The following is a 25,009-nucleotide window of genomic DNA, read 5'->3' as shown; positions in this document are numbered from 1 at the left end:
TTTTCACGTGACGTCACAGCAGCCATATTGGTGTCCCCAAACGATGAAACAGTGGTCATGTTGGTGTCCCAAATCAATAGGCCATTTCCTAGCTGCCTTTTGCCTCAGTGTCAAAACGAGTCTACGGGCGAAACCATTCATATGAAAATGAGTTCCGCATACAGGTTCATTTTCATGCAAATCAAAAGAAGGGGTTTGCACGAAGACTCGTTTTGAAACAGAGGCACAAAGAAACTCGGAAATGGACTACCTTCAACTATTATGTAAACACTTTCTTTTGTTCCAATAAATTGAATGACTGCTGGCTACGTAGGTGAAAACGTTAAAGCATGAGAAAATGTCGATTGTTGCGAATACAACAAGTAAACTGAACAACACGAGTTAATTCATTAACTCAACTGTACTAGTTTTGTTTATTGTGTAGTACTACTAACACAGATCAAAGTGCAGGGTATCACGTTAAATAGTTGGAGAATCTCTGTACAATTAAACTAGTCATTATTTTAGTGTATTAATCTTTAAAAATAAATATATCTCTTCTTCGAAATGCATTTTCAATACACTCTAACACCTCACGATTTAAACCCTTCATCGACACCCTATTCCGACATCTTTCAAATTACTTTTTAAACTAAATTATGTCACTGAGCACAGATTAAACACACTTTGCATAGCGATAAGCTTACTAACGTTCTCTATTTTGAAATTTGAAACAATCAATCAGTTCATTCGTCTGTCAACGCTAAACTATCTTCAGTAAAGTAGGACTGTTAATAGACTGAAAAAGAAAAAGAATTTTTGGAAACTTGTGCCTCGGTCGGTCATGCGTGTTTTAATCAATAGACCTTTGCATAAAAGGCGCTTTAATTTGAATAACAATACTTATACATCCCTAGCCTTTTCATATGAAAAGCCTAGGGATGTATTAAGTGTCGTCATTCAAATTAAAGCGTCTGTTATGCAAACGGTGTCTATGGTTTCTCTGCAGTACTTTTACAGAACTGCACTATAGGCACGCATTACGACTAACGACGCTATTTTAGCAATAACTCCTTACTAACGCAACTGCCACTGAGCCTCAAGTTTGGAGGCAGATATTAAAACGACCTTGTTGAGATAAGCGATAGATTAAGAAACAACAACACTAACAAGAACAGCAAGAACAAATCTGAAAATGCACGATCCCCGCGTGCTGCAAACCCAGCCGTCACGTGGACGCACTTGTTCTTAAATTCCCACCCTTGTCCTTTCATTACAGAATACCAGACCAACACACTTGGGAATAATCGTGAAACGTTCAGGTTGACTTGTAAATAAGGGCAAATTGTCCTTGAATTTCCCAAGATCTACTTCCAACGGTTAACTGCCTGCATTTCGAAATCCAACGCAACGAGACGAAGATATTTCTTGGAGTAACTGGGAGTACAGTTGGTTCAGAAAAGATCATACTTTACATCAAACACCTAACTTGTCTTGCATGCTGTGTTCCAAAACAAAAGGTCGGCGTCTTAGGCCGGAAATTTTTTGTTTCTTGGTTACAAAGTTGCTTAGCAACGGAAAGTAACATCACCATTTAGAGGTTTTAGCACTTGTCTGTCTATATCAAACGCATACATGCTACTAATGTTTAAAGACAAAATTGTTGATTATTAGAGCGTTTGGTTCAAGAATATAACTATTTAAGGCTACCAGGCTATTCAACATCCGATTATACTCACGAGATTAACAACAGCTCTTAGCTTTGGAGCTCGGTTAACTTATTTCGATACTTCACTTCCCAGGGTTGTCACGCAAGCTAAAAGACGTGTTGCGTGACCACCGAAACGTGACTAGCACTTGATTCATTGTACATGTTCTTTACTCTTTCTTAATCCACGAATGTAACCAACGTCAGGAGTTAACAGGAACGTTGATAATTAATTAATAGTTAAATCGTTAACAATTCGTCGGGGTTTTTTCTTATAACAATTAGATAATAAATTACACCTCTTAAAACACATCTAAAGGCTATCTCTTTACTCCTCCCCCACCTCCAAAGTTTAAGCACCAAAAATATCTATAACTTAATATGTCAAGTCAGGTGAGTCAAGTTTTAAGCTTTAAGCGCGAGTTAAAAGGTTAATTATCACCGAATCGACCATTTCTACCCGAGAGCCAAACCTTGATGCCAAAACTGATGCGGTTATAAAGTCTACATATGTAGATAAAACCTTAATTTGGAAATTTTATCGGGTCGTACAAGGTACAAAGTCTGTGGATGAAACCCCAGTGTGTGACTATCCCGGTAGGAACCAACTAGTTTGCCCAAGAAAAATATTTATAACTTAATATGTTGTGTCAAGGGAGTCAAAATCTAAGATTGAAACTCGAACAAAAGCTAACACTAACCCTAACCCTAAAGTATCACAGAGTTTTTCTCCATATACATTTCTCTCCGAGAGCCAAAATGTATTAACTTGGTTCCAATTTTTACATATGTGACTGAAACCCTGATGTGTGAGCAGTACTCTCAGCTGGTACTGTTCAAAGTGTTGTACAAAGTAGTTCTAACGTTTGAGTCTGACTGAAACCTTATCGTGTCACCACTCAGCCATCCAGTAGTACTGCATGTAGCAATACTTATTATTGCTGAACAAGGTGGTTGAGCTTTTAAGTCTGCGGTTGAAATCCTAGTGTGCAACCATTCAAATGAAAGCTCTTAAGCCGAACTTTCGTAGTAGTACTGCATGTAGCAATACTTATTATTGCTGAACAAGGTGGTTGAGCTTTTAAGTCTGCGGTTGAAATCCTAGTGTGCAACCATTCAAATGAAAGCTCTTAAGCCGAACTTTCGTGTGCTCTTGTTCAACACTAAACTTGGGACTCTGCTCTTCTTTTTTCTTGAAGTTTGGTACTCTCTTAGGAGCAAAACGAAAGGTAGCCTGCGAAAAGGTCTTTCTAACTTTTAAATTCTGGTGTACGACCATTCAAATGAAAGCTCTCGAGCAGAACTTTCGTCAGCTACCGTTCAATATTTCACAAGATGAAATTTGAATTTTTTTCCTTTTTTTTTAAATTTTGAACAATGGCACTCTTGGGAGTGAAAGGGTCAACTAATCCGAAACCCCGAACAAACAAGGTAGCAGGAGAATTACAGCAACCACAAGCAAGGAGAACCCTGAAAAGAAAATCATGGCCCACTGTTTATCAGTCAGTGATACCCTTCTTGTCTCCTTGACGTCCATTGCTTGGTCGTCACCGTCCGCACTACTCTCGGAAATCTTCTTCTTCTTCTTCTTCGGCGTCGTAGTCCTTGCTGACGTCACCGGCGAAAAGACGCCCTTGATGGGGCCTGGGGACCCGCTTGGAACGTTCATTAATCGTACTGCGCAGACGCGGAAGCGAACCTCAGTGGACGCTGGGAGCGAGTCGTATTCGAACTTTGTGTTAGGTCCCTGATAAACCTGAAAATGAAGTAAGAGAGATTGTACGATCAAAATCGAAATTCTCCTGTTTTATTCCACGATGAAGTCCGTTATGATGAAGTCCTTTGATCACAATTCCTTAGAAACCTGAAGTCCAAAGGAGAATCTTTCCCACCATCCTTACAATTACAACATTAAGAGATGAAGCCACATCAGCCATAGCTGGTTTTCATGCAGGGTTGAATTAAAATTTGGAAATTATTTTTCTTCTTTCTTTTCAGGAGGAAAACTTGACTATCCAGAGAAAATCCCTCGGAACACGGCGTGAACCAACAACAAACTCGACTCGTGTATGGCGCGAGGCCGGAATCGAGGCCGGAATCAAGCCCAGGCCACATAAATGGGAATGAAACGATATCGTATGGGGTTGCCCATTCGAAACCTCCTCCTTCTCAACACAACAAGATTTTCTAGACTTATCTAGATCCCTTCGTAACATTTCATATCCTTCAACTGGGACAGATGAAGCTACCTAGCAGTTTGAGAACGTCTTCGCGGGGATTTACCTTACATAGCGCAACAATCAAACGCGCGAACATTTAATCCCAGCAAGAAAAGTTTAAGATCATTTACGTTCAAACTAACCTGTACAAAATCTTGGTCCTTTCCAACACACTGACTTTGCAATAAATACTCAATTTGTTCTCCCCTCTTTACGGTTTGTACCGGGTCCCAGCTGACAGACAGTGAAGAAGGCGTCGTGTTTTCTGCTGTCAGACCTGAAAGATTGTCATATAAAACAACTGATTACTCAAAGATGTCTAGTTGGCACGAAGTAGAAGGTCGTTGAAAATCATAGGTACCTGTTGAATATCTCATGCGATATACGTAGTTTGTAACTGTACGATTTGGAAACCTACGTTATAACAGCCTTGCACAACATTACGAAAGTGCCACACAGAACAGTTTCATCCACAGACTTGAAAGTTAGAAACACCTCGTACAGACAGTACATGAAAGTACTGCTCAATAGCTTTCGTTTGAATAGTCACACACTAGGGTTTCATCCACAAAGCTAAAAGATGAAACCACCTTGTACCACATGAACGTAATGCTCAATAGCTTTCATTTGAATGGTCACACACTAGGGTTTCTCTACACACTCAAAAGTTAGAACCACCTTGTACAGCATAAGAAACAATACCACAAGAAAGTACTGCTCGATGGCTTTTGTTTAAATGGTCATACATACGAGTTTTATCCGCAGCTCAAACTATCGATTGGATTGGGCACACCCTAAGAAAACCGATCAGCAATATTGCCAATATTACCGCTTAGGTGGAACCCCCAGGGAAAGAGAAATCAAGGTCGTCCTAGAAACAGCTGAAGGAGAACCGTGGACAATGAGGCGTCAAAGGCAGGCTACACTTGGAAAGAGATCGAAAACTTGGCCCAAAACAGAAGGAGATGGCGGACAGTTTCCATGGACTTATGCTCCACATGCGGTGAAAGGTAATAAACAGTCAAACAATCGGGAATCCAAGCTTTGGTAGACTGACAGGAGCTTTTTCCATGGTTTCATTTTCTTTTTCTTTTTTCATGTCGTTTCAAATGAATAATTGCTTCACCGACGAAATAATAACTAACCTTTGATTGTGTTAGGTGGTTGTGCTGTGGTTACAAAAGACACCACATCAGAGAAGGGCCCAGGCCCTGCGTCATTGCTCGCCTGGATACGGAACTGGTACTCAGTCCTCTCCTGAAGTTTGCCAACCTTGTGCGAAGTGGTGGGGCCGTTAAACACAGTAACAAAGCTGCAGGGGGAAAGCAATACAACAAAAGCTCGTTAGCGCGAAAGACGAAAAATCTGTTCCTCCCTTTCTCTTCTCGACTTTAAGCTCGAATGGAGTAACCCCATCGTAAAACACCATCGAGTGACAAACATTATTCTATCAGTTCCGTTCCGTTCCGTTCAACAACAGTTCTTTTCAGAACTACCATCACCCGGAAGATCACACAAGATCACACAAGACGAACAACTTAAACTCCTAGGTTAAAACCATTTACTTAACTACGATTTCTTATCAGCAACAAAACAACAGTAACAGCAGTACTAGGCTGCACAAACCATCCTTGAATACGGTAGACCGTGTGATTCTCACCTTCCATTTTTGTCTAACATTTCAAGTGTATACGTCATGCCAGCCGCGCCGGTCTTCCCGCCTGTGCCACGTGATGACGTCCACCTAAGTTTCAGACTCTGGTACGAGGGCGTGGCTAATTCCAACAAAGGAGCTGGCGGGGGCAGGTCACCAGTGGTCGCGAATACGGTAGAACTACAGAAAAAAAAAACAATATTAAAACGTATACAGGCAAAAACTAACGATAGATAAATCCGACGTTTCGGCGACATCTTGGCGCCATTGTCAAGGGAAACTAATTAAATATGCGATTTCAAGAGTAACTAAGAGTTCAGAGTTTCCAATTTGCATAAGTTAGACAAAGACTTCAGCGCGAACTGAGTCTGATTGTACATTTAAACACGGTCGTAATTGTTTAATGAGTAACATCTCATTAATGAGACAATCAAACTTGTTGTGGCATTTTTTCAACACGCTAAAACAATTGCGAAGGTCATCCGGAATCCTGCCTGCGTGTCTATTATCATAGTGATTGCGTACTGACGAGGTCTTGCTTCTATGTCCATCAACGCGTACGAACAGATGGCCACGGGTGTAACCGACATAACCAGCATCGCACAGGTCACACTTGAAGTTATACACAACGCATTGTTGATCAATGAGCTGAGGCTTAGGTTCGCTTGTCGGGAACTCCTGGGCAATCTTGCGGCTCGTAAACACCGGTTGAACAGTTAGTTACTCTTAAAATCGCATATTTAATTAGTTTCCCTTGACAATGGCGCCAAGATGTCGCCGAAACGTCGGATTTATCTATCGTTAGTTTTTGCCTGTATATGTTTATCTAAATCATTGTTGATTAATATTAAAACGGCTGCTTAATTTTATGGGTACTGTCATATGAGGGAACTGACAGGGACTGTCGTATGCCTCATAACTAACTTTGATAGAAGCGCTGCGGTAAACATGTTGGGCAAGACATCTAGTTACCATTGCTGCATAACTTCTCTAGGACAAGACATTTTTCCGTCTTGTAATGCAGCCCCCCCCCCCCCCCCACCCCCACCCCCACGACAAGCACACCACCTTGGTACATAACTATGTGCTGAGACGACTAAACACAATGCTTGGTGGTGAAGCCACTATCAGTCCCGGGGAGGGGGTGGGGGGAAGATAACAATACTGCTAATTACTTCACGCTACAAAAGCATATCACCTTTAGTTGCTTTTAAACGATGAAGCTTTAAAAAACAAATCAACACGACTTGCAGTTAGTAAATTTAACCTTCCACAAGATTTCTTTGAGTCCAGACTTTTTCCCGCAGAGTTTCCTTTAACAGCGCACTATGCAAACGTCCTTTGCTTCGTCACGCAATCTTTCCTAGGGAAGAAGACGTGACGAACCAAAAAAGCTTCTTCTTAAGACGCTATTCCTTTGGCCCCCACATGGATTCTTACTTTGCTCTTTACGTCGATGTTTCAGTAGAGTACAGTGTACGGCATTGAGGAAGTGACCTTATATATTAGTAAAACCCATTAACACACCTAACAAATCAATGATTAATAAAGCAAGTCTCACCTAAATGGACCGCAACCTATTTTGTTCACGGCTTGTACACGTATTCTAAAGGAACAACAAAGTACCAAATGATGACTATTAGAAAGAGCGCAATTTTGAGGCCACCTAAATGAGTTACGACTAACAGTAAACACAGGTTAAGGGAGGAGCGTTCAACACAAATTCTGCGAGAAGAGCACATTAGTCAATAAACTAAATAGGGATGGGTGTTGTTACCACGGGCCGTGGTAACAATAAGTTACGAGTTTACAAGTTTACTTAAGAATATTTAGAGCAAATAGCAAAAATACTAATCTAAGACAAAGTGAAATGAAGAATAAATATGAGAAATTAATTTGTAAATAACAATTTTGGCGTATTCACACCAAGCTACGTGGAATAATAGACACATACAAGAAATAATAGGAATAATAATAGTACTAATACTGAATAGTACCACTAATAAAATATTTAAAGAAAAAGGAAACAAACGAAATAGTGCTCAGCGAGATACCAAACAGTGGATTCATAGACTACAGTAATGTTATTACTCACAAAGCAAATCCTTCTTCCTACCTGTAAAGAGTGTTGGGCTGAAGTTCAGTGATGTCATACTCCTGTATGACAGGCGTTTCTTCCTCGGTTTCAGATCCCTCGCCGGTGTTCACGTCAAAACTGATGTTCTTGCAACCCGCCACTTCCACGTTATATGACGTAATTTCTGCGCCATTGTTTCCCGGATGTCGCCAGCGCAGACGCACATGAGAGGAAGACTGTTGTACCTGGAAGAAGAAAAATCAAGTTCAAAAAGCCTTGAAACATTCGTTTGTAAATCTGCAACATTGATGAAATTATCTGTCAAGGTTAGGTTCAAATGGTTCGATCCTTTTACCAAAGATACATCGAAGTCAGGAGCCCGTCATGAGCTCCTGTCGAAGTTGCATCGGAGATTACCGAAGACATAGGGAAGTCGTACCGATGTCGCACTCATAAGGAAGACATACCAAGGACTTTCGAAGACGTACCGAAGATAAACCGAAAACGAACCGACGTCGTACCGAAAACGCACTAAAGATGTCTTTAAAATACGTTTCAGGAACATACTGCGTTAAAATATAAATGATATTAATAGTTATCACAAACTTGTAAGCAATTATTCTCCGGAAATACAAAACGGTGTTCATTTTCTCTTACCACTTTTATTGACGTCACGGCGGAAGGCGAGGCAGCTGGGGTTTGACAAGTACTAACCGCGCTCCAGAGACTGGGACCAACCGCGCTGAGAGCCTGGGGAAAGTAACAATTTGACCATTAAAAATGCGGGAAAAATTAAATACCATAAGTCAAACAAAAGATTAAAACGCGGTTATAAACAACAAACCTTAACTCTGAAATAATAAAAGCTGGCTGGACTGACTCCCTTGCGGACTTCACAAGTTTTGTCCGCGCCACTGTACAGCTGAAACGGAAGGACAAGTATTATCAGAGCAAAGTAGCGTCGTGTGCGTCTTTTCTACTATACAGGGCCGGGTTGTTCGAAAGCAAGTTAACGCTAAACAATATAAACAGAAAACCTCACCGAAAAATTACAAAACTAAAATCAAAATTCTCGCTTATCCTGGGTTAGTTAAGTCGGGCTTCGAACAATCCGGTCCACAATTAAAGAGCAGAGAAAAACAAGTGAAAGTCAACCTAGGCGAAGCAACAAGGAAAGGGATTTTGTAACCCTCCTTTACTGGCAAGTTTCCCGGCATTGTTAATGAAAAGGTTTCAGCGTTCTAGACTAAACTATACTAGAACTAATCATGCAACAGTATTTTTGAGAAACGGTATAATGCCAGAACAATTTCGTCCACAGTAGTACCTCAATGAAATTCCCATCTTCCATCCACTCTAACGTATAACCTGTCACTGGAGTGCCATTCTCTGTAGGGTTCTGTGAAAGAAAAATTAAAAAAAAAATGTTTCAGAGACTAACTCAGACTAAATGGTTATGATGTCTGTAAGAGGAGCTACGTCACGGTTTGCGAATCTTGAAAAGTTAAGCCTAAATTTTTCTAGTTCGTCGCTTGCAATCCGTGTTAATCTTCTCCATCCTTAACCATCCTTGTTCCTTTATGGTTTATTATTATCTATTTGGTGTTTTTCCATCTCATGAAAATATTTTCACGATTCCTTCAATTTAATGGTAATCCTGTACAGCGCCAAAATCACTCAAAATATCGTTTTGAAAAAAACATAGAGGTAAACCTTCACGCTACAGCAATCCGGGACAAACCGGGCTGTATGGGTCTCAGGCCCCACGCAGACTTCTAAGGCCCCGTCCACAATAAGTCGAAGAAATTTGAAAACGGCGTTTCATTTGAAAATGTATCCAATGTTTTTCGTCCACAGTACGCCGGAGAAAATTTGAAAATGCAACAATTACCCGCCATTTTGCATCTGTGTTTGAGAAAGACTCGGGCCGGGAAGTCACATGATCATCGTGACGTCATCGTTTTCGAAGAGCTCTGTTTTCAAACGTTTTTCCGTCCACACTCAAACGCAAAGCCGGCGTTTTCAAATTTCTCCGGTTGGAAGGAGCGTTACCGGAAAGCTCCGTTTTCGTGACGGATTAGTGTGGACGGTAGGCTTAACCGTAGAAATGAAGCTTGGTTTTCAAATTACTCCGACGTAGTGCGGACGGCGCCTAAGTGATCTCAATATAACAAGGCCGACGTATCAAATGCGCGATGTGCCGTGTTATCTAATAACTCACCTCCCAAGAAACAATGATAGCAGCAGCTGAGCGGCACAAAGTGTCAGGCGCTCTCGGAGCATCGGGGGGACCTGGAGCTGTAGTGATGTGCGACACCGTTGATACCTTGCCGACCTGTTGGATGGGTTAGGACACTAACATAAGAGGATATGGAACGAGGGGCAGTAAGAACTGAACACAAATAGAGTGCAAAAAAAACAAAAAAAAAATCTGAATCCCTGGACTAGAATATGCGTATCAAATATCACTGCAAGCACTCCGCTTCTTAAGACCCAAAATTCTCAACGTACAGTGAAAAATGAAAGAAATTTAAGAGAAAATTTGTTTGAGGTTTACTTTTATTCAAGTTGAAACCAAAAAACGTATTCGAAGGGCTGAGCAATCGTCTTCATTTTAGAGACAACATTTTAAGTCAACCGGCCAGTCAAAACATGGGACCTGTCGAGGGCGGAAATGCTAAACTGTCAAATTCATCGTTCACTTCCGTGGGAATTTCAAGACTCAACCTGTGAACGTTTGAAACTGCGACAAGTTGTCGCAGTTTGATTGGCCATTTGAAACGGAAGTTTTCAAAAAAAAAATGTGAAAAAAAATTGTCAAAAACTACAAGGTTATCATAGGTGAGGCGCGTAGGTAGCACTGTAATGTTGCCGAAACAAACTTTGACGATCAAGCTCTCTTGTTCTTCTCCTTACCTATTTATTACAAATTTATGTAGGAAAGACATGAGAATCATAAACCTGATCATCTCAAGAAATTTTACTCAACTTAGAACTAAATTCTCACCACTATAGTAATAGAAGACGTGTGAAAACAGTAATGAGAATTGAGATCTTAACCGGGCTAATTATAACTTACCCCAGCCTCATTTATTGCTTTCACTCTGAAGGAGTAAGTCCTTCCAGGCAGAAGCCCACTTACTGTACACACATTGTCCATAAGATGGTGAATTTCCTTGAACTCTGAAAACACAAACGAAAAAACTTTTAATTTCAGAACGTTAAGTCGGATTAAGCAGCGTTGTTTTATCCCTACTTTGGGGGGGGGGGGGGGGGTACATTCAGGTAGCTAAAACATGTTCCATAGTCTAGCCTATCCATCATTATTTAGTACAAATCTAGTAGCGTTCTATCACAAATACCGTTCTCTTATTGAACACGCTGCTCACTATCTATTCTGTTGTAGATAGTGACTCGCCTAGCAGTGTGCGGATTTTAACGAACTGGCGGCCGCTACTTTGCGTTTTCGAAGTGTCTAATGAGAGAATTTAGAGATAGATTTGAACGACTAGTAGATTTATACTAAAATAATTAGATTATTCGCTCTCGATTTCTACACATCATAGAAATCTTGAGCTCAAAATCTAATGTTAAACACTAGTAAGAATATTTTCCATATTACACAGAGCTCAAAAGAAGCAATGCTGCTGAAAATAATAAATAAATAAAAATAATAATAATAATAATAATAATAATAATAAAAATGATGGTACAACTGGTATTTGTTATTTCCAATGAGAAACATCAGCACCCAGGAAAGTTCCTTTGGATGTAGCGCTTTTCCGGTTGTCGTTTTTTCACGAAGTTTCACTACTTTCGGGATCTGTTAACAATCGTAAAATGTTATCTTTACTGTTGGGAGTTGTTATCCTACTTTTACTGTATCTGCATGGTGCTAGGTGAGCGGAGCACACCTTTGCCACACTTTCGCTACACTGCAGCAAATTGCAAATTGCTTTCAATATACTCAGGCTTAGAGACGAATATAGTTTGTTATCCGAAGTCACATCTTTAAAGTTCTTAGATTAATATTTTGATTCCAACTGCAAAGTACAAAACAAAAGTGGCATTCTGACCTTTTGTTACAGAGTTCTCCATTTCCATGACGTAGCCTGATATCGCGGCACCACCATCATAGCTGGGTGGATCTGCCAAGAAGAAAGTCAGCTCACATTTATCATAGTGTTTCAGTCCAGTAACTAAACTGGTGGCCAGTGGCCAAAAATTAAATGCAAACACGTACTTCCATTTGAGTAAACATTCTCTAAATTCAGATTTAGTGGAATCCCGATTTTTCGAGCCTCCAATGGAAACGAAAATCAGGTAGTTTGAGAAATCGGGGGTAAAATTACAGCGTTGGACTGAGGGGAGGGAAATGACTTTTGGTTCGAGTTAACGGAAGATTCGAAAAATCCAGAGTTCGAGAACTCGGGATTGCATTGTACTTCATTTCCAAATGTAACATTGCCAAACGTACACTAAGTGCGTTGTACAGCAAACGGTTACACTCGTTTGAGGAGATACTGTAAGCTTACCCCAACGAAGATCCAGGGTATTGGGTTGAGGTTTGTGATTCTTTGATAAGACTGGTGGGTTGGCTTGGCCGGGTATGACTGCTGATGTCTTGATTTTCTTCACTTTGGACCACTGAAAGATAAGAAAGAGACGAAACTTTAACATCCTGCCACAAAAACTCATAACCAAGACGGCGTGGTGAAATGTTCTCACAAAGCCTTGGCTTATCCCGGTTTCCGTAGCATGAAGCAACTAGGTGAGTATTTCTACTCCCCTGGATGGGATTCTAGTCCATCACATGGTTTCTCCCCCACCCCCAGAACTAAATTCGCCGGTGCCAACTTATACACCTGAGTGAAGAGAAGCACTGTGAGATCAAAGTGCCTTGCCCAAGAACACAACACAATTTCCCCGACTAGGGTTGGAACCCCCGGTAGCTTAACGGACCCAAGGCCATATTTTATGATCTAAATCCAAGGGGTTTCAGCTTAAAAAACAGTTCATTCTGTTTCTTTTCCTGATAATTTTGTTGTTTGAATTTCAAAATTATTAATATCTCGGTCTTGATTGTAAACACGGCAGCAACAACAACAACAAATTCGGAACCGGAACTACCGAGACTTTCGAAAAAGGGGTCGCAGGACCGCTCGATCCAGAGTACTGCGCCGGCGCTAACCATCAGGACACCGCGCCTCTGATGTCGCATTAAGCAACTTAACAATTTTTCTAACCAAACTGTCAGCTCACCTCACTGATGCCCCCATCACTAAGTGCTGCGAAACGGATTCTGTACAAGTGCCCAGGAGACAAGCCAGTAAAAGTGTACTCGCGGTCCAGTCCTCTATACACCTCAACAAACTGCCCTCCTGGAGAAAACAAAGGAAACGTCTGAAACATAATCCTTAGGTGTATATGACACAAAATGTTTTCACCAGGTTTGTGGTTCTGTGATACGAGTAAAAATTTATTCTGAGTTTAGGGGAAAGTTCAATTTTTGTTGAGCGTTGAAAAATACCGCCATTTTGGCTTTAAAATTGTCACAAGGACGCAATATCATTAATTTTCCGTAATGGTTATGATGAATTTTCTATGTTTCTGTTCCTGTTAAGGAAATTTACGTTTTCTTAAACATGGTTACACTCTTCTTTTCAATGAGCTGCAATCCCTTCTTTATCTCAGCATAACTTGCTATGCACTATTTATCACCAACATCACGAACAACGACCTCAAAAACTTCTTCCTTGAAGTCGCGTTGTCGCTTAGTGGCGAAAAAGCAAATTCCATTTACTTTATACCTTCAAGTGAAAACCACTCTAAATCCGCTTTGTAGTAGAATCCATTAACGATTGTAAGCTTCAGTGGTCCCAATTTACATTGATAAATAAGGTGTCTGTAAGTGAATTAGTTCAGTACCTTTGCCGTCATCCGCTTCTAATATGTGAGCTGTGATCTCTGACCCTCCGGTATCTGATGGTGGATCTAAACACAAGTCAAACTGTTAGATGGCTGTTCGAAATGGCTTCTAAATTCGCCTCGAGGGTTAGTTTATTTGTAATTTCAGTTGATAAACAGCGAAGGCCCAGGTCAAACGTCGAACTCCACACGAGACTCGTGAACTAAACTGAACGAATTAAGTTCATGATAAGTTCGACGTTTGACCCAACCGAGTCCGTCCGACTGAATTTAGATCGACCAACACCTTCTATCCGTCTAAAGTAGAATGATAGAATGCGTTGGTCGATCTAAATTCGAATTAAGTTTGAAGTTCGACCCAACGGCCGAGCTTTACCCTTTTGGATCGACTCAAATTGCAACTTAGCTCGCCTCATGTGAAGTTCGACGTTTGACCTGGGCTTAAGTGTTGCCCGTGTTGCCCTGTCTTGGCCGTCGACGCGAGTGAACACCGAGTTTCTTTAGAAACTAATACCTTTGTCAATTCTAAAATTAAAGCTGCAATCATCTTACTTCTGTTTGTTGTACAACAAACGGAATCATAGGCAAGCCATGCATGCTAACAGCCATGCGTATATGTACCTATGGTGTTAGTGAACACATTGTTTGAATCGATTCACGCGTAATAGTGGGGAGCTTAAGCAGTGATGAGAGCGACGACGAGAATGGAGCATGGTAAGTATTGAATTTATATTTTAAATTTGAATTTTGCAATTATCTACACCTGGCCCTAGTCGTTTAAAGGCTGGAGGCTGGAGGCTATCCACCAGATAAATCGCTATCCAGTGGATAAGTGTTAACAAAACAAACCACGCCATCCGCTGGATAGTTATTTATCCGGTGGATAGCGTTATCCACCCTTTGAAAAACCGGGACCGGTTCAGTACAGGCTTCACATGTATACCGGTCTAAAAACGTCCTCAAACTTAGCAACTATGCAATGATAGCGTTCAATTCCAAAACAAAATATGACAAATTGCTCTTCGTGCTTCATGTTGTCCAAAATACGCAAACCTAAAACACATTTCTGTTGTGCAGACAACGCCTAAGAAATAGACTAAAAATTAAACGCATGTGTACAGCCATTGTTCTGTTCGTTAAATCTTTTGTTTGATGACCTTCTCGTTAGCGTAGCCGTCACAGTTTGCTCATAGGGTCTCAAGTGATAAACCACTTGTTAGACTACAATTGAATTATCTTGTTTTGATTAATTACCCCATGACACAGTAAATCCTGAAGATCGAACTTTTCCTTCGAGCACAGGAGGTGATGGCTGACCTACATAGGAGACAAAATCAAATAATCGTGTGTTGAGCTTCACATACTGACCATGGTAAAAGTCTACATACTGTACGAGCGAAGTGGCCCATCAGGCAGGTGCCTATCTCCGGCTTCTGTAGCATGAAGCGACTAGGAGTACTTCTACCCTACTTCTAGCAGTATTACTTCTACGTTATCACAAACTTACAACATTAAAAGTGAGCAGTTATTGTGCAAGTCAATCCTGCAACTTACATGAGAATTTCTGGGTTGGATTTACATGAAACAATCTGTGTCATGCATTTGCTGATAACTTGTCACATGCGGCAAAGTTGTACATGCGCTATCTAAATTGACCATTCAAAATTTTTTTGTGTGTGATTGAAATACTTACCTGGTCTTTCAGGGCAAGTGTCAAACATCACAGTATCACTCCATTTGCTCTTTCCTTGTGAATTAGATGCCAGCAGCTGTCAACAGAATACACCATCATTAAAGTGTGGTACACATCTCGCTGGGTAATCATGAATGAAGCGATAGTAAGGAAATCCATAGTAAACAGGTTAGCTAGGGTAACATGTATTGCTTGATGTGTAAAAATTCATCCTACAAGGATGTGTTCTGTTTCAGGCACGAGGCGCTTTCCATTCAATCAAAAATTCGGAAAATTTCGAAACGGGGACAAATGGTTGGGAATACCTAGCAAGGTTGTCCTCTCAGTTTCCGGAAATTCTAAAAAACGCTGTTGTTCCATTTGTCACGGGATATTTCCAGAAATTTTTCATCGAATGGAAAGCACCAGCAGTCAGAAAACAAACAAAAACAGTGCCGGCTGGAAGGTCAAATGAGTAATACAGCAAACTGGTTCATACGAAGAACCACACACATGTATCTCATGAGGAGATGGACATTATAAACTCCGTAGAGGTCGGCACACACTTGGACACATGTATTGTTTGATGCATCAAAATTCATCCTACAAGTCAAGGAAGTGTCTTGTTTCAGGCACAATCAGTGTACAAACAAAAACAGCGCTAGCTAGATGGTATGAGTAATGCAGCACACTGGTTCATAGGAAGAACCACACACATGTACATGCATCTCAAGAGGAGAGGGAATTTCCCAAGTGTCCTCAAGTATGTCGGCATACACTTGGGGACATTTTTCGGGGACGTGAAGTGAGGACAAGCCCCTTCATGTCTACTTATAAGGTGCGTGTTGCAGGGACAATACGCAAGCTGGTGTACACGATGGAATGTTGTAGCAGGGACTGTTTGCAAGAGCAGTGCACATGATGCGTCTTTGAAATCGTTCTATTCCTTTAAAACTTGTAATAAACAACACTATTCCTGTTAGCTTGCTTCGACGGTGAATACGATTTTTTTTTTCTACCAATACTTACCCTGAACTTGTAGCAAGTATTTCTCTGTAGTTTATCGATCACACAAGAGTTTTCTATTCCTCGATACACCACACGGAACCCATAGCCCTGAAATGTTGGACATGATCATAAAAAAGATGGCTGGTTGCAAGACTGCACAGGGCAGAACACTATTACAGCACAGTGCCCTTTTTCACTCGTCCTAACAAGTCCATTCTACTGTACGCAATCACTGGTAATAAAATGTGTTTTACATGTAATTACTTCAGTATCAATAAAAACTGATATTATCAGATGTACTGTACCACTCAAACGTACAGTTACATGTACCACCTCTTGTCTCGTTTCTCGCAAGACAATTCTCGTTTCTCTCGAGAATCACTGCATGAATGTTAAGTAGCTGTACGAAATCTATTACTGACAAGAAGCTGAAGTAGTTGTATAGAGCAGGAACCTATTAATGTATATCTTAACTAGGCCAATCATTAAGGTCTACTTGTAACATTAAAAAAGCCATGAAATTCTTACTCAAACTGCTGTTGAAATCAGACTTCAGTAGTCTACCCTAGAGATCTGTCACTCACCGTAGTATCATCTTCCATTTCCAATAAATACTCTGAGATCTCAGCTCCTTTGGATTCTGGTTTACTCCATGACAGACTAATGAAGTTGACGCCTGCCTTGTCTAGCTTGGGAGACGACGGTGCAGATGGTGCTCCTGCACTGGTTATGCACTTTAACTCTTTGCTGAATTTACTGCAGTTATGAGAAAGAAAGTATGTCGGTATGAAATAAAGGAAGCAGATAAACAGGCTGCATTTTTAAGGTGGAATGAAGAATCAATGATAACTTTTTAAAAAAACGAAGGAAGAAAGGCAGGCGGGCGTTTAATTAATGATTTCAGCGGGAAGGCGACTCGTTTTAACAGACAGGTAAACCTTTTTGAACTGAATTTCTTTATGAGAATTTGAATTTCTTTTTACTCTTTATAAAGATGGTCAAACCAGGCAGGCAAAATAATCCTCACAGCCAGTCAATTTTCCTGGCGCCCAGCAAACTTCAGATCTGACTCCTTAATTTTACAGACAAAACTATGTACACACAGTATTATTGTAACAGCATTTAGAAAACAGTCCTAAGAAAATACGTGCACTGATTGGTTAAAAATCGTGTTTCTATGACTCGATAGAAACACAGAGCTAGCACGAGCTGTTGACGTAATGATGGCGCGAGCAAAGAGAATTTACATTTTGATAATCAAAGTTAACAACTTGATTTCCTTTTTTTTCGTCGCGGTGTTTTCTAAAAGGAATAACAAACATGTTCTCCGTGTTTCTATCAAGTTATAAAAACACTTGTGAAAGTTTGGGAGAACTCGAAAAAGCTGTGGGAACACGAGCCGCAGGCGAGCATTTCTCGTTCTCCCAAACTTCCACTCGTGTTTCTATAACTCGATAGAAACACGGTTCATGTTTTCTATTTCTTAAATAATTTGTACACACCTTGCTCCTATGCTGTTCACCGCCTGCAGTCTGAATGAACAGGGCGTGGCAGGAGGGAGCTTATGTGTCAGTTTGAACTGTCTCTGGGGCCCACAGTAAGCCTCTGTGTATGGGCCACCCTTTTCACCCTTATTCCATTCCAATCTGTACAATGTGATTGGAGAGCCATTATCCGATGGTGCCTGAGTGAAAGAAAGAAGAATGTTAATAATAAAGTTAGGTTTCTACTAGTGATGGAACAAAACAAGACAATGGATGTTTTTCTTTATACTCGTGGCTGAGGTATTAGTAGAAAGTAAAGGCTGGGTCATTTTGGGGCATTTTATTTTTTTTAGTTTTTGCTACCAATTTCTGGGTAGAGTGAGTTCTAAGCTAAAAGTGCATCTTTCTGTTACTCTTTTTGACATCAATTTCGTGAGACAAGTAGACAGTTAAATAAAGTTTTATTTTTTTGACATTTTCATTTGTGGATGCCAGCTTTGTCCACAACCACAGTACAGACCTTTCTAGTCAACCTTGTAAGGTTGAAAAGTGATCAATACAAAAATAATTGCAATGTCACTTGAATATTCATTTACTGACGAGACTATGTGTAATAAGTTATACCATCAAATTCTTTGTTAGCGGCATAATCAAATTAAAAGTTCAGTAAAAAGAGATGTATGGTAAAATAGAAAGGAGAAATTTTGATATTGAGAGTAGGTACAGAGAAAATTCATTGAGGGTCTTACAGGGGAGGTCTCTGGCATGGTTCTCTGGTGGAAAAAATAGCAAATCACGGATCACGGATATCAAAATCTCATTTTCCTGAATCACGAACGTAAGCAAGTAAGGTACCTTTTTTAGTAACCTGCTCTTATGCTAGAAGAGTGTATGAAGAAAGCAAAATCATGAAAGGCTAAGTAAATGCTCCTTATTGCAAATCACATACCCAAATCACTTTCAATAGACGACTCTAACCATTCAGAGGACTCACGTCTCAAAATGATGTAGAATAGAGTAGTGAAATCATGAATATTGGTTAGTAATTCAAGTTCTTCACGGGGTGCACAAAACCTTCTGGTCATGGATCACGAAGAATAATTTCTTTAATTCACGTTTCATGGAAAGTAAATTCAGCTAATCATGTATCATGAGAATACTGTATGACCCTCTTCAATGTAATACTAATTACAAGAGAAAGTATAGGTACTAACCGTCCACTTGACTGTGAAGCTGGTTTTTGTCTTGCTTCCAAGATGAGGCTGATTAGGTGTGGAGGGTACAGAACACGGCATATCACAGGTAACTTCTGGAGAAAATTCTCCCTCATCATCATCCTTCTTAGCTTGTAATCTGTCAAAATATTGCCGCAACACATGCATCAATTGAATGACTGTCTTCTTCTTTCAGATTATTTTCTCCCACCTGTATGTCTACAAATGAGTACAGAATGTTTTGCCAGAGCTAACAATCAATCACTACAGTGTTAAACATATTGGTTTGGCCAATGTAGTATAAAAAGTGAAGCAAAAACAATCATCAATAATATTATTTTTGCTTCAATAGAAGGTTTTACTGCAAATTTTGATTAGTTTCCTCGTGTCATTAATGGCATTAGTGATTGGGTACATGTAGATCCAGAGTTTAACAATAAGATAATTTCCTGGTTAGGACACTATTCCTTAAAACAAGAAGTTTTCTTTGTTTTACATTGTTCAAGTGTTTATATCCAAAAAGAAATAAGCACCTGCCAACCATTACAATAACACTTACAATAATAATAATAATAATAATAATAATAATAACAAAAACAACAACAATAATAATAATAATAATAATAATAATTTAATAACTTTTAGAGCACTATTTACATTCGCTGACCAACAGTGCTTCACAACTTAAAATACGACAATAAAATTCAAGTTCACAAAACTATTTACATGTACAGTGTATATTGATAAAATAGAACATTCATAATAATGATAATAAACTTAATTAGTCAAACTAAATTTAAGAGTGAATATCAAGCAGGACATGCTTTAAAAGCTACATGAAATATATCAGTTTTCAGTTTAAATTAAGAACAGTTAGTTTTTCCAAAGTGCCCGCTCGCCAATAAGTGCCCTTCCTAGAGCTAGAACCCCAACTAAGAACTGTGGGGGTGGTGAATGGTAAATTTGAGAAGACAAGGATAGTGTTTTACTTTACAAGCTACAACATTGGACTTTTTCATTTTCAAGAGTGAGACTTCAACCGGTTTTAAATGCGAGAGTGATACATTCAGACTCTAGACCTTTGGACATCATTAAAAAAACAAAACAAATCAATCAAGACTTTCTCGGCCTTGCAAAAATTCAAGACTCCAGGAATGCAAGATGCACATGCTGCTGATAAAAAGAGACTGCGAGACCCATGCAAGATATGGTTTTTGGAGGAGCATTCACCACCCCTTACTGTCCTTAGAAACACCTGAAGATACACGCAGCAAAGCTTAAACTAAAAAACTAACCTGAACTTGTACTGAGTTCCAGGTCTGAGTTCTTTAACAATAAACTCCTTAGATGAACCACTAACAGAAAACAAAAAAGTATTTTATCAAAGAGAACTTCAACTTAAGGTAAAACTACAAAACAATGTATTTCTTATGAAAATACATATATGTACAAATTAGCACTGCAACAACATGACACCGAACTTTACATGTAAATATTTGGGAAACTCAAGTTGTGACCTTCTACATGTATCTCTTGGCCAGGACTGTAGCAAGGGATTTCATATATGTACCTGTAAATTGAACTATAAGGTGATGCCTTGGAGAACATTTGCAGGTCAAAACTGCATCCAGTAAGATGACTGTTGTTACTAACTTGCCCTGCCCACGACACTTTCACTGTTGAGCAGTTTAAAACTTCAATCTAGAAATCAGTAACAACATTCTATTAATAGTTATTAAATTCAAGGCCGTCACTCTTAGTTTTAAAGAAGAAGGCTTATAAGAAATAGTAAGCGGCCATGGTAGCCCTGTGCCCTGCTCCTCAAGAATGCACACTCCCGTGCCCTCCCCAGAAAATTTTGAAACCTAGAATCTCGATAATCCCTGCCCTCTTCAGTGCAAATGCAGGGACGACTTTGAGGAAAAAACCTTGGGGCCAGCTGTCCCCTAAGTTTTCAAATTTACATGTAGTCACCAGCAAGTGCATTTCAGTGAAAATCATGAAAAAATCAGTGAAAAAAAATTGGTCGCATTGGCGACCCCAGCAGTTGCCACATTGAGCTGAAATGCCTTGCTGTTTCAGTAGATTGCACGTAATACTGGAAAATATTGTTGTTAATGTTGCAGACGTTCAACAGCGCTTGGACAAATATCAAGCAAACTATACAATGATGGTGGAATCAATTTGCCCATCTAATTTGTACACCTGTTAAAAAGGCATTGATTGCGACTTAAAACTGTGAAACAGATTATTTACAAGTTCCTTTTATTAATAACTGACAGACTTTTCATCAGATGTGATGGTACAATGAGACAAAAGGACATGTAGACAGCTGTTCAAAGGTGGCTGATAGCTGGTGGTTTTGACCAGCTAACAGTCCTTTATGCACCCGTGAAAATTATTGCGTTATCTCAAAAAAGGGGCTTCATAGCAAACAATTAGGTGAGCAAGAATGTTTACATGTACAGTGTTTTTATGTATGTACATCTAGTGTTACAGTGTAAACCAATGGTAAGTGGGAAAGAGAGTTCAAATGATGGTTGATACAAGAAGTTACAATGAACCATACACTGCACGAGGGAACTGTCAATGTTTTGGATGAAAACAAGATGACAAGTTTTCAATTTTTCTTTACTCATTAACATTTCATATGTACACATGTAACACTACATGTTCATGGAAGAATATTCAATTATTTGTACCATGCCATAGAAAATGTGGCCAATCAGAACAAGGGAAAACTGTTGTATACTCGATGCTATTGCACCCAGCCTTCCCATCATGCAGTGCAATCTTACTCTTCCCCTAACCTCCTAAAAAAATTTTAGTATGTGGTGGTGATTCCAGTTTCTTTCAAGTATTGTTTGAGCCATGTCAGAGCAAAATATTTCCCCCAGCCTCAGTTGTGAGGTTGAAAATGCATCAGAAAGTGGTTTCAAAACAGTACTGTACTGTTCAAGTGGCCAAGGAAAAAAAAAGGATGTCCATCCTGTAATGGTTCAGATGCAGGGCTCGAAATTAAAAAATCCTTAAGTCGCCAGTGGTAAAAAATAGTCGCCAAATTCAAATTTCCAGTAGCCAGATAGAAGAGACGCAACTTGTCTAGGCATACATGACATACTCAATGCTCAAGGGTTTGCAATGCATTATAGGGTGATTTCAAACAGGGGTAGCCATTTCGAAGTTTTCCGATGTGAGAGGATCATTTACTTTAGTGTCCCTTAAAATAGAGAAGCTGCTGAATCAAACATGGCGATACAGTTGGCGATCAAAGAATCGCGGGTTTGGTTTACTATATCTATTCAAATAAATTGTACCTTTCATCCACAAGTAATGTCATTTACACTTTGGGGTTAAAAGGTTGATGGAAGAAAAGGTGAATCGTCCACTGGTGACCAGTTCTGAATATCTGGTCGCCAACACCCGATTTTTGGTCACATTGGCGACCAGTTAGTCGCAATTTCAAGCAGCCTTTGAGAGGGCTTAGAAAATATTTTGCAGGGAAGATGCCAGCCGTTTGAACTGCTAGAAAGAAATTCAAATACATGATGCCAGCCACATAAATGGCTAGAGAAAAATTTTGAATGGATGATGCCTGCTGTTTGAATGGCTAAAGAAAAATTTTGAGTGCATGGTGCTTTTGATGAATTTTAGTCAAGTTTGTCAAAGCAAAATCAGCTTGGCAGAATTGATGATTTTGTTGAATTTTAGTCAAAATCGCCAAAACAAAATCAGCTTAAAATCAGCTTGGTGGAATTGATGATTTTGACGAATTTTAGCCAAATTCTTCAAAGCAAAATCAGCTTGGCAGAGTTGATGATTTTGACGAATTTTAGTCAAATTCATCAAAGCAAAATCAACTTTGCAGCCATTTGAACAACTAAAGAAAAATTTTGAACAGAGAATGCCAGCCATTGGACCGGCCAAAGAAAAAGAATTGAACGGATGGCTGTAAATGGCTCAGTAGCTAAATTATATTTTTCAAACAGACGGCAGCATCGAGTGAGTAAGGAAACAGCTGAATGTTTTTGTTTTATGAACGGAAAACCTCTTCCAGTCTAAATGAATGAATATTTTTTGGAATGGATAGCAGCTGCCATTTGAAAGGCTGAATATTTTTTGGAATGGATAACCCCAGCCATCTTGGATAGATGACAACTGGCAAGCAAACAGGTTTTTGTCATTCGAACAGATATTCATTACTGTGTATTTTTGGGTGAGCCTCAGTGACATCACAAACTGGAATTATACGAAGAGAAACAAACATTACTGCTCTATTGATCAAGCTCACCTCAGGTGCCTTTTGAATCTTCAGCTCTTCCGACATACTTTTCTCTATAAACAAGAAACCAGAAAGAATCACAAACAGAATGAGGCCTCCGAGTAAACAGAGAAGAATCAAAGCAATTGGAACATTAACACAATGCGTTTAAGCTATAGATCAAAACAACATACTGCAAAGTTAATTCAGGCTACAAAAAAAAGGTTTTCCTTCAACTAGGGAAAAAACTACTTCCTACAAAATATTATTATGCAGTTTAATGTTACATGTAAGTTACTCTTTCAAAATTATTACTTTCTCCTCTCTTTGTGATGATAATCACAGCTAAGACAATAAACAAATCAAACTTCCTATGCACACTTAGGAAAAGCTACCTAACCTGCAATGCAGGAAGAGGGAATGCTCCATATTTACTACCTTGCACAGCATGTACATCAATGATAAATAAATTCACAAAAAAATATTACAGTGCTGGAAATTAAATATGTAATAACTAATTCTAATTTCCAGACTAGGGCTTGCAGGTCGGTAGAGCTGATGGTTACTTCGTAGATATTTTAAAGTCAATCATGTGTTCAGGTAGAATCTATAGCAAAGACAAAACACTGATAGAGCAGGATTTGAAAAAATATATCAGACAAAGTTCTACAGTGTATTGAGGGATTCTTTCAAACAAAACCTTTTAACTGGCTTGAAATAATTATATCCTGGGTAACAGATGTTTCAAAACAAAATGTGATGTTTTAATTATGCTTTTAAAAAAATACTATTTGATTTAATTAGTAAATATGGCCTTTAACAGCTTAAATTCTGAAAATAATAAATACGTTGATAAAGAAAAACCATAAACTGTGTTTAAAATCTATTTGGTGGAAAGAAAATTGATTTATATCCAACTTGTAACAAGAATGGACATTTCCATGGCTACTAACTTGTTGGAATGTCATATCAAGACTACATATTCAAGCAATTTTTTTTTTCTACTATGATATGTTTAGATAAGGACACATGTTGTATTTCACAATCTAAGGCAGTCGGTATACCAAAGCTGGTTTTACTATGGTAACAGGTCATTACTTCTGGAATTTTATTTGTATAGTAATTAAACCACTATTCTCCTGCTTAACAGAGGTTTTCTTTGAAGAATTATAAAAAAGAAACTATTCCATCAATGGATGTTGTTAGTAAGAACAATAGACAAGAGTCTGGTATTCAAAAATAAAACCATGTTTTTTAAGCATATTATTCTCAAAATGAATAAGATGTTGAGGCATTGTCTCAAATTTCTATTTTAATATTCATTTACTGAATGAAAACATGATAATCAAAGCAAAAAAAAAAATGATGTGTGCAAATCACCACAATAACAAAAATTCGTTTTCACTTGCTTTAACCAAAAAATAAAATTGATATTTGAAATGGTTACTATAACAAATGTGAAGTTCTTTCAGCAGGAATTCTAGCCTCACAAAGTATTGACGAAGACAGAGAACTGGAGCAGAGAGAGTGTGTTTGTCTGTACCATTCACAAAAGAGAACTTAATTTCATCACCAAGAATAAAGCTGTTTCTTACTTATTCACAATCAATGTCACTACATTGTTGAAGAATTGGTTCTTGTCTTTAGCTGTACATCTATCGAGTTATGGGAAGTGTGGTGGCTTCATGGTTAGTGGGCTCGCCTCTGGATGCAAGTGGTGCAGGTTCGAGTTCTAGCCAGGGACATTGTGTTGTATTCTTGGGCAAGACACTTTACTCTCACAGTGTCTCTCTCCACCCAGGTGT

General features: G+C 39.2%; 1 protein-coding gene across 1 annotated transcript in view; it reads right to left on the bottom strand.

Moving 5' to 3' along the window:
* Positions 1-385: 385 nt before the first annotated feature.
* LOC110050317 (fibronectin type-III domain-containing protein 3A-like) overlaps positions 386-25,009 on the bottom strand; it is a 28,650-nt gene continuing 4,026 nt past the window's right edge. Inside the window, exons 3-26 of the mRNA XM_089293241.1 lie at positions 23,235-23,278; positions 20,514-20,644; positions 20,239-20,298; positions 18,944-19,082; positions 17,748-17,929; positions 16,830-17,001; positions 16,267-16,353; positions 15,259-15,334; positions 14,820-14,882; positions 13,566-13,631; positions 12,900-13,018; positions 12,173-12,284; positions 11,714-11,785; positions 10,717-10,820; positions 9,859-9,972; positions 8,965-9,036; positions 8,482-8,559; positions 8,295-8,387; positions 7,677-7,882; positions 7,122-7,166; positions 5,567-5,740; positions 5,052-5,218; positions 4,050-4,183; positions 386-3,443 (exon numbers count right to left, since the gene is read on the bottom strand). Of these exons, the coding sequence (XP_089149367.1) occupies positions 3,093-3,443; positions 4,050-4,183; positions 5,052-5,218; positions 5,567-5,740; positions 7,122-7,166; positions 7,677-7,882; positions 8,295-8,387; positions 8,482-8,559; positions 8,965-9,036; positions 9,859-9,972; positions 10,717-10,820; positions 11,714-11,785; positions 12,173-12,284; positions 12,900-13,018; positions 13,566-13,631; positions 14,820-14,882; positions 15,259-15,334; positions 16,267-16,353; positions 16,830-17,001; positions 17,748-17,929; positions 18,944-19,082; positions 20,239-20,298; positions 20,514-20,644; positions 23,235-23,278 (2,861 nt within the window). The 3' untranslated portion in view covers positions 386-3,092. The remainder of the gene's footprint in view (positions 3,444-4,049; positions 4,184-5,051; positions 5,219-5,566; positions 5,741-7,121; positions 7,167-7,676; positions 7,883-8,294; positions 8,388-8,481; positions 8,560-8,964; positions 9,037-9,858; positions 9,973-10,716; positions 10,821-11,713; positions 11,786-12,172; positions 12,285-12,899; positions 13,019-13,565; positions 13,632-14,819; positions 14,883-15,258; positions 15,335-16,266; positions 16,354-16,829; positions 17,002-17,747; positions 17,930-18,943; positions 19,083-20,238; positions 20,299-20,513; positions 20,645-23,234; positions 23,279-25,009) is intronic.

Source organism: Orbicella faveolata, unplaced genomic scaffold, assembly GCF_042242905.1.
Source record: "Orbicella faveolata isolate gen_17 unplaced genomic scaffold, um_ofav_v1 contig_25, whole genome shotgun sequence".
NCBI lineage: Eukaryota > Metazoa > Cnidaria > Anthozoa > Scleractinia > Merulinidae > Orbicella > Orbicella faveolata.
This window is presented reverse-complemented; position numbering and strand designations above follow the sequence as displayed.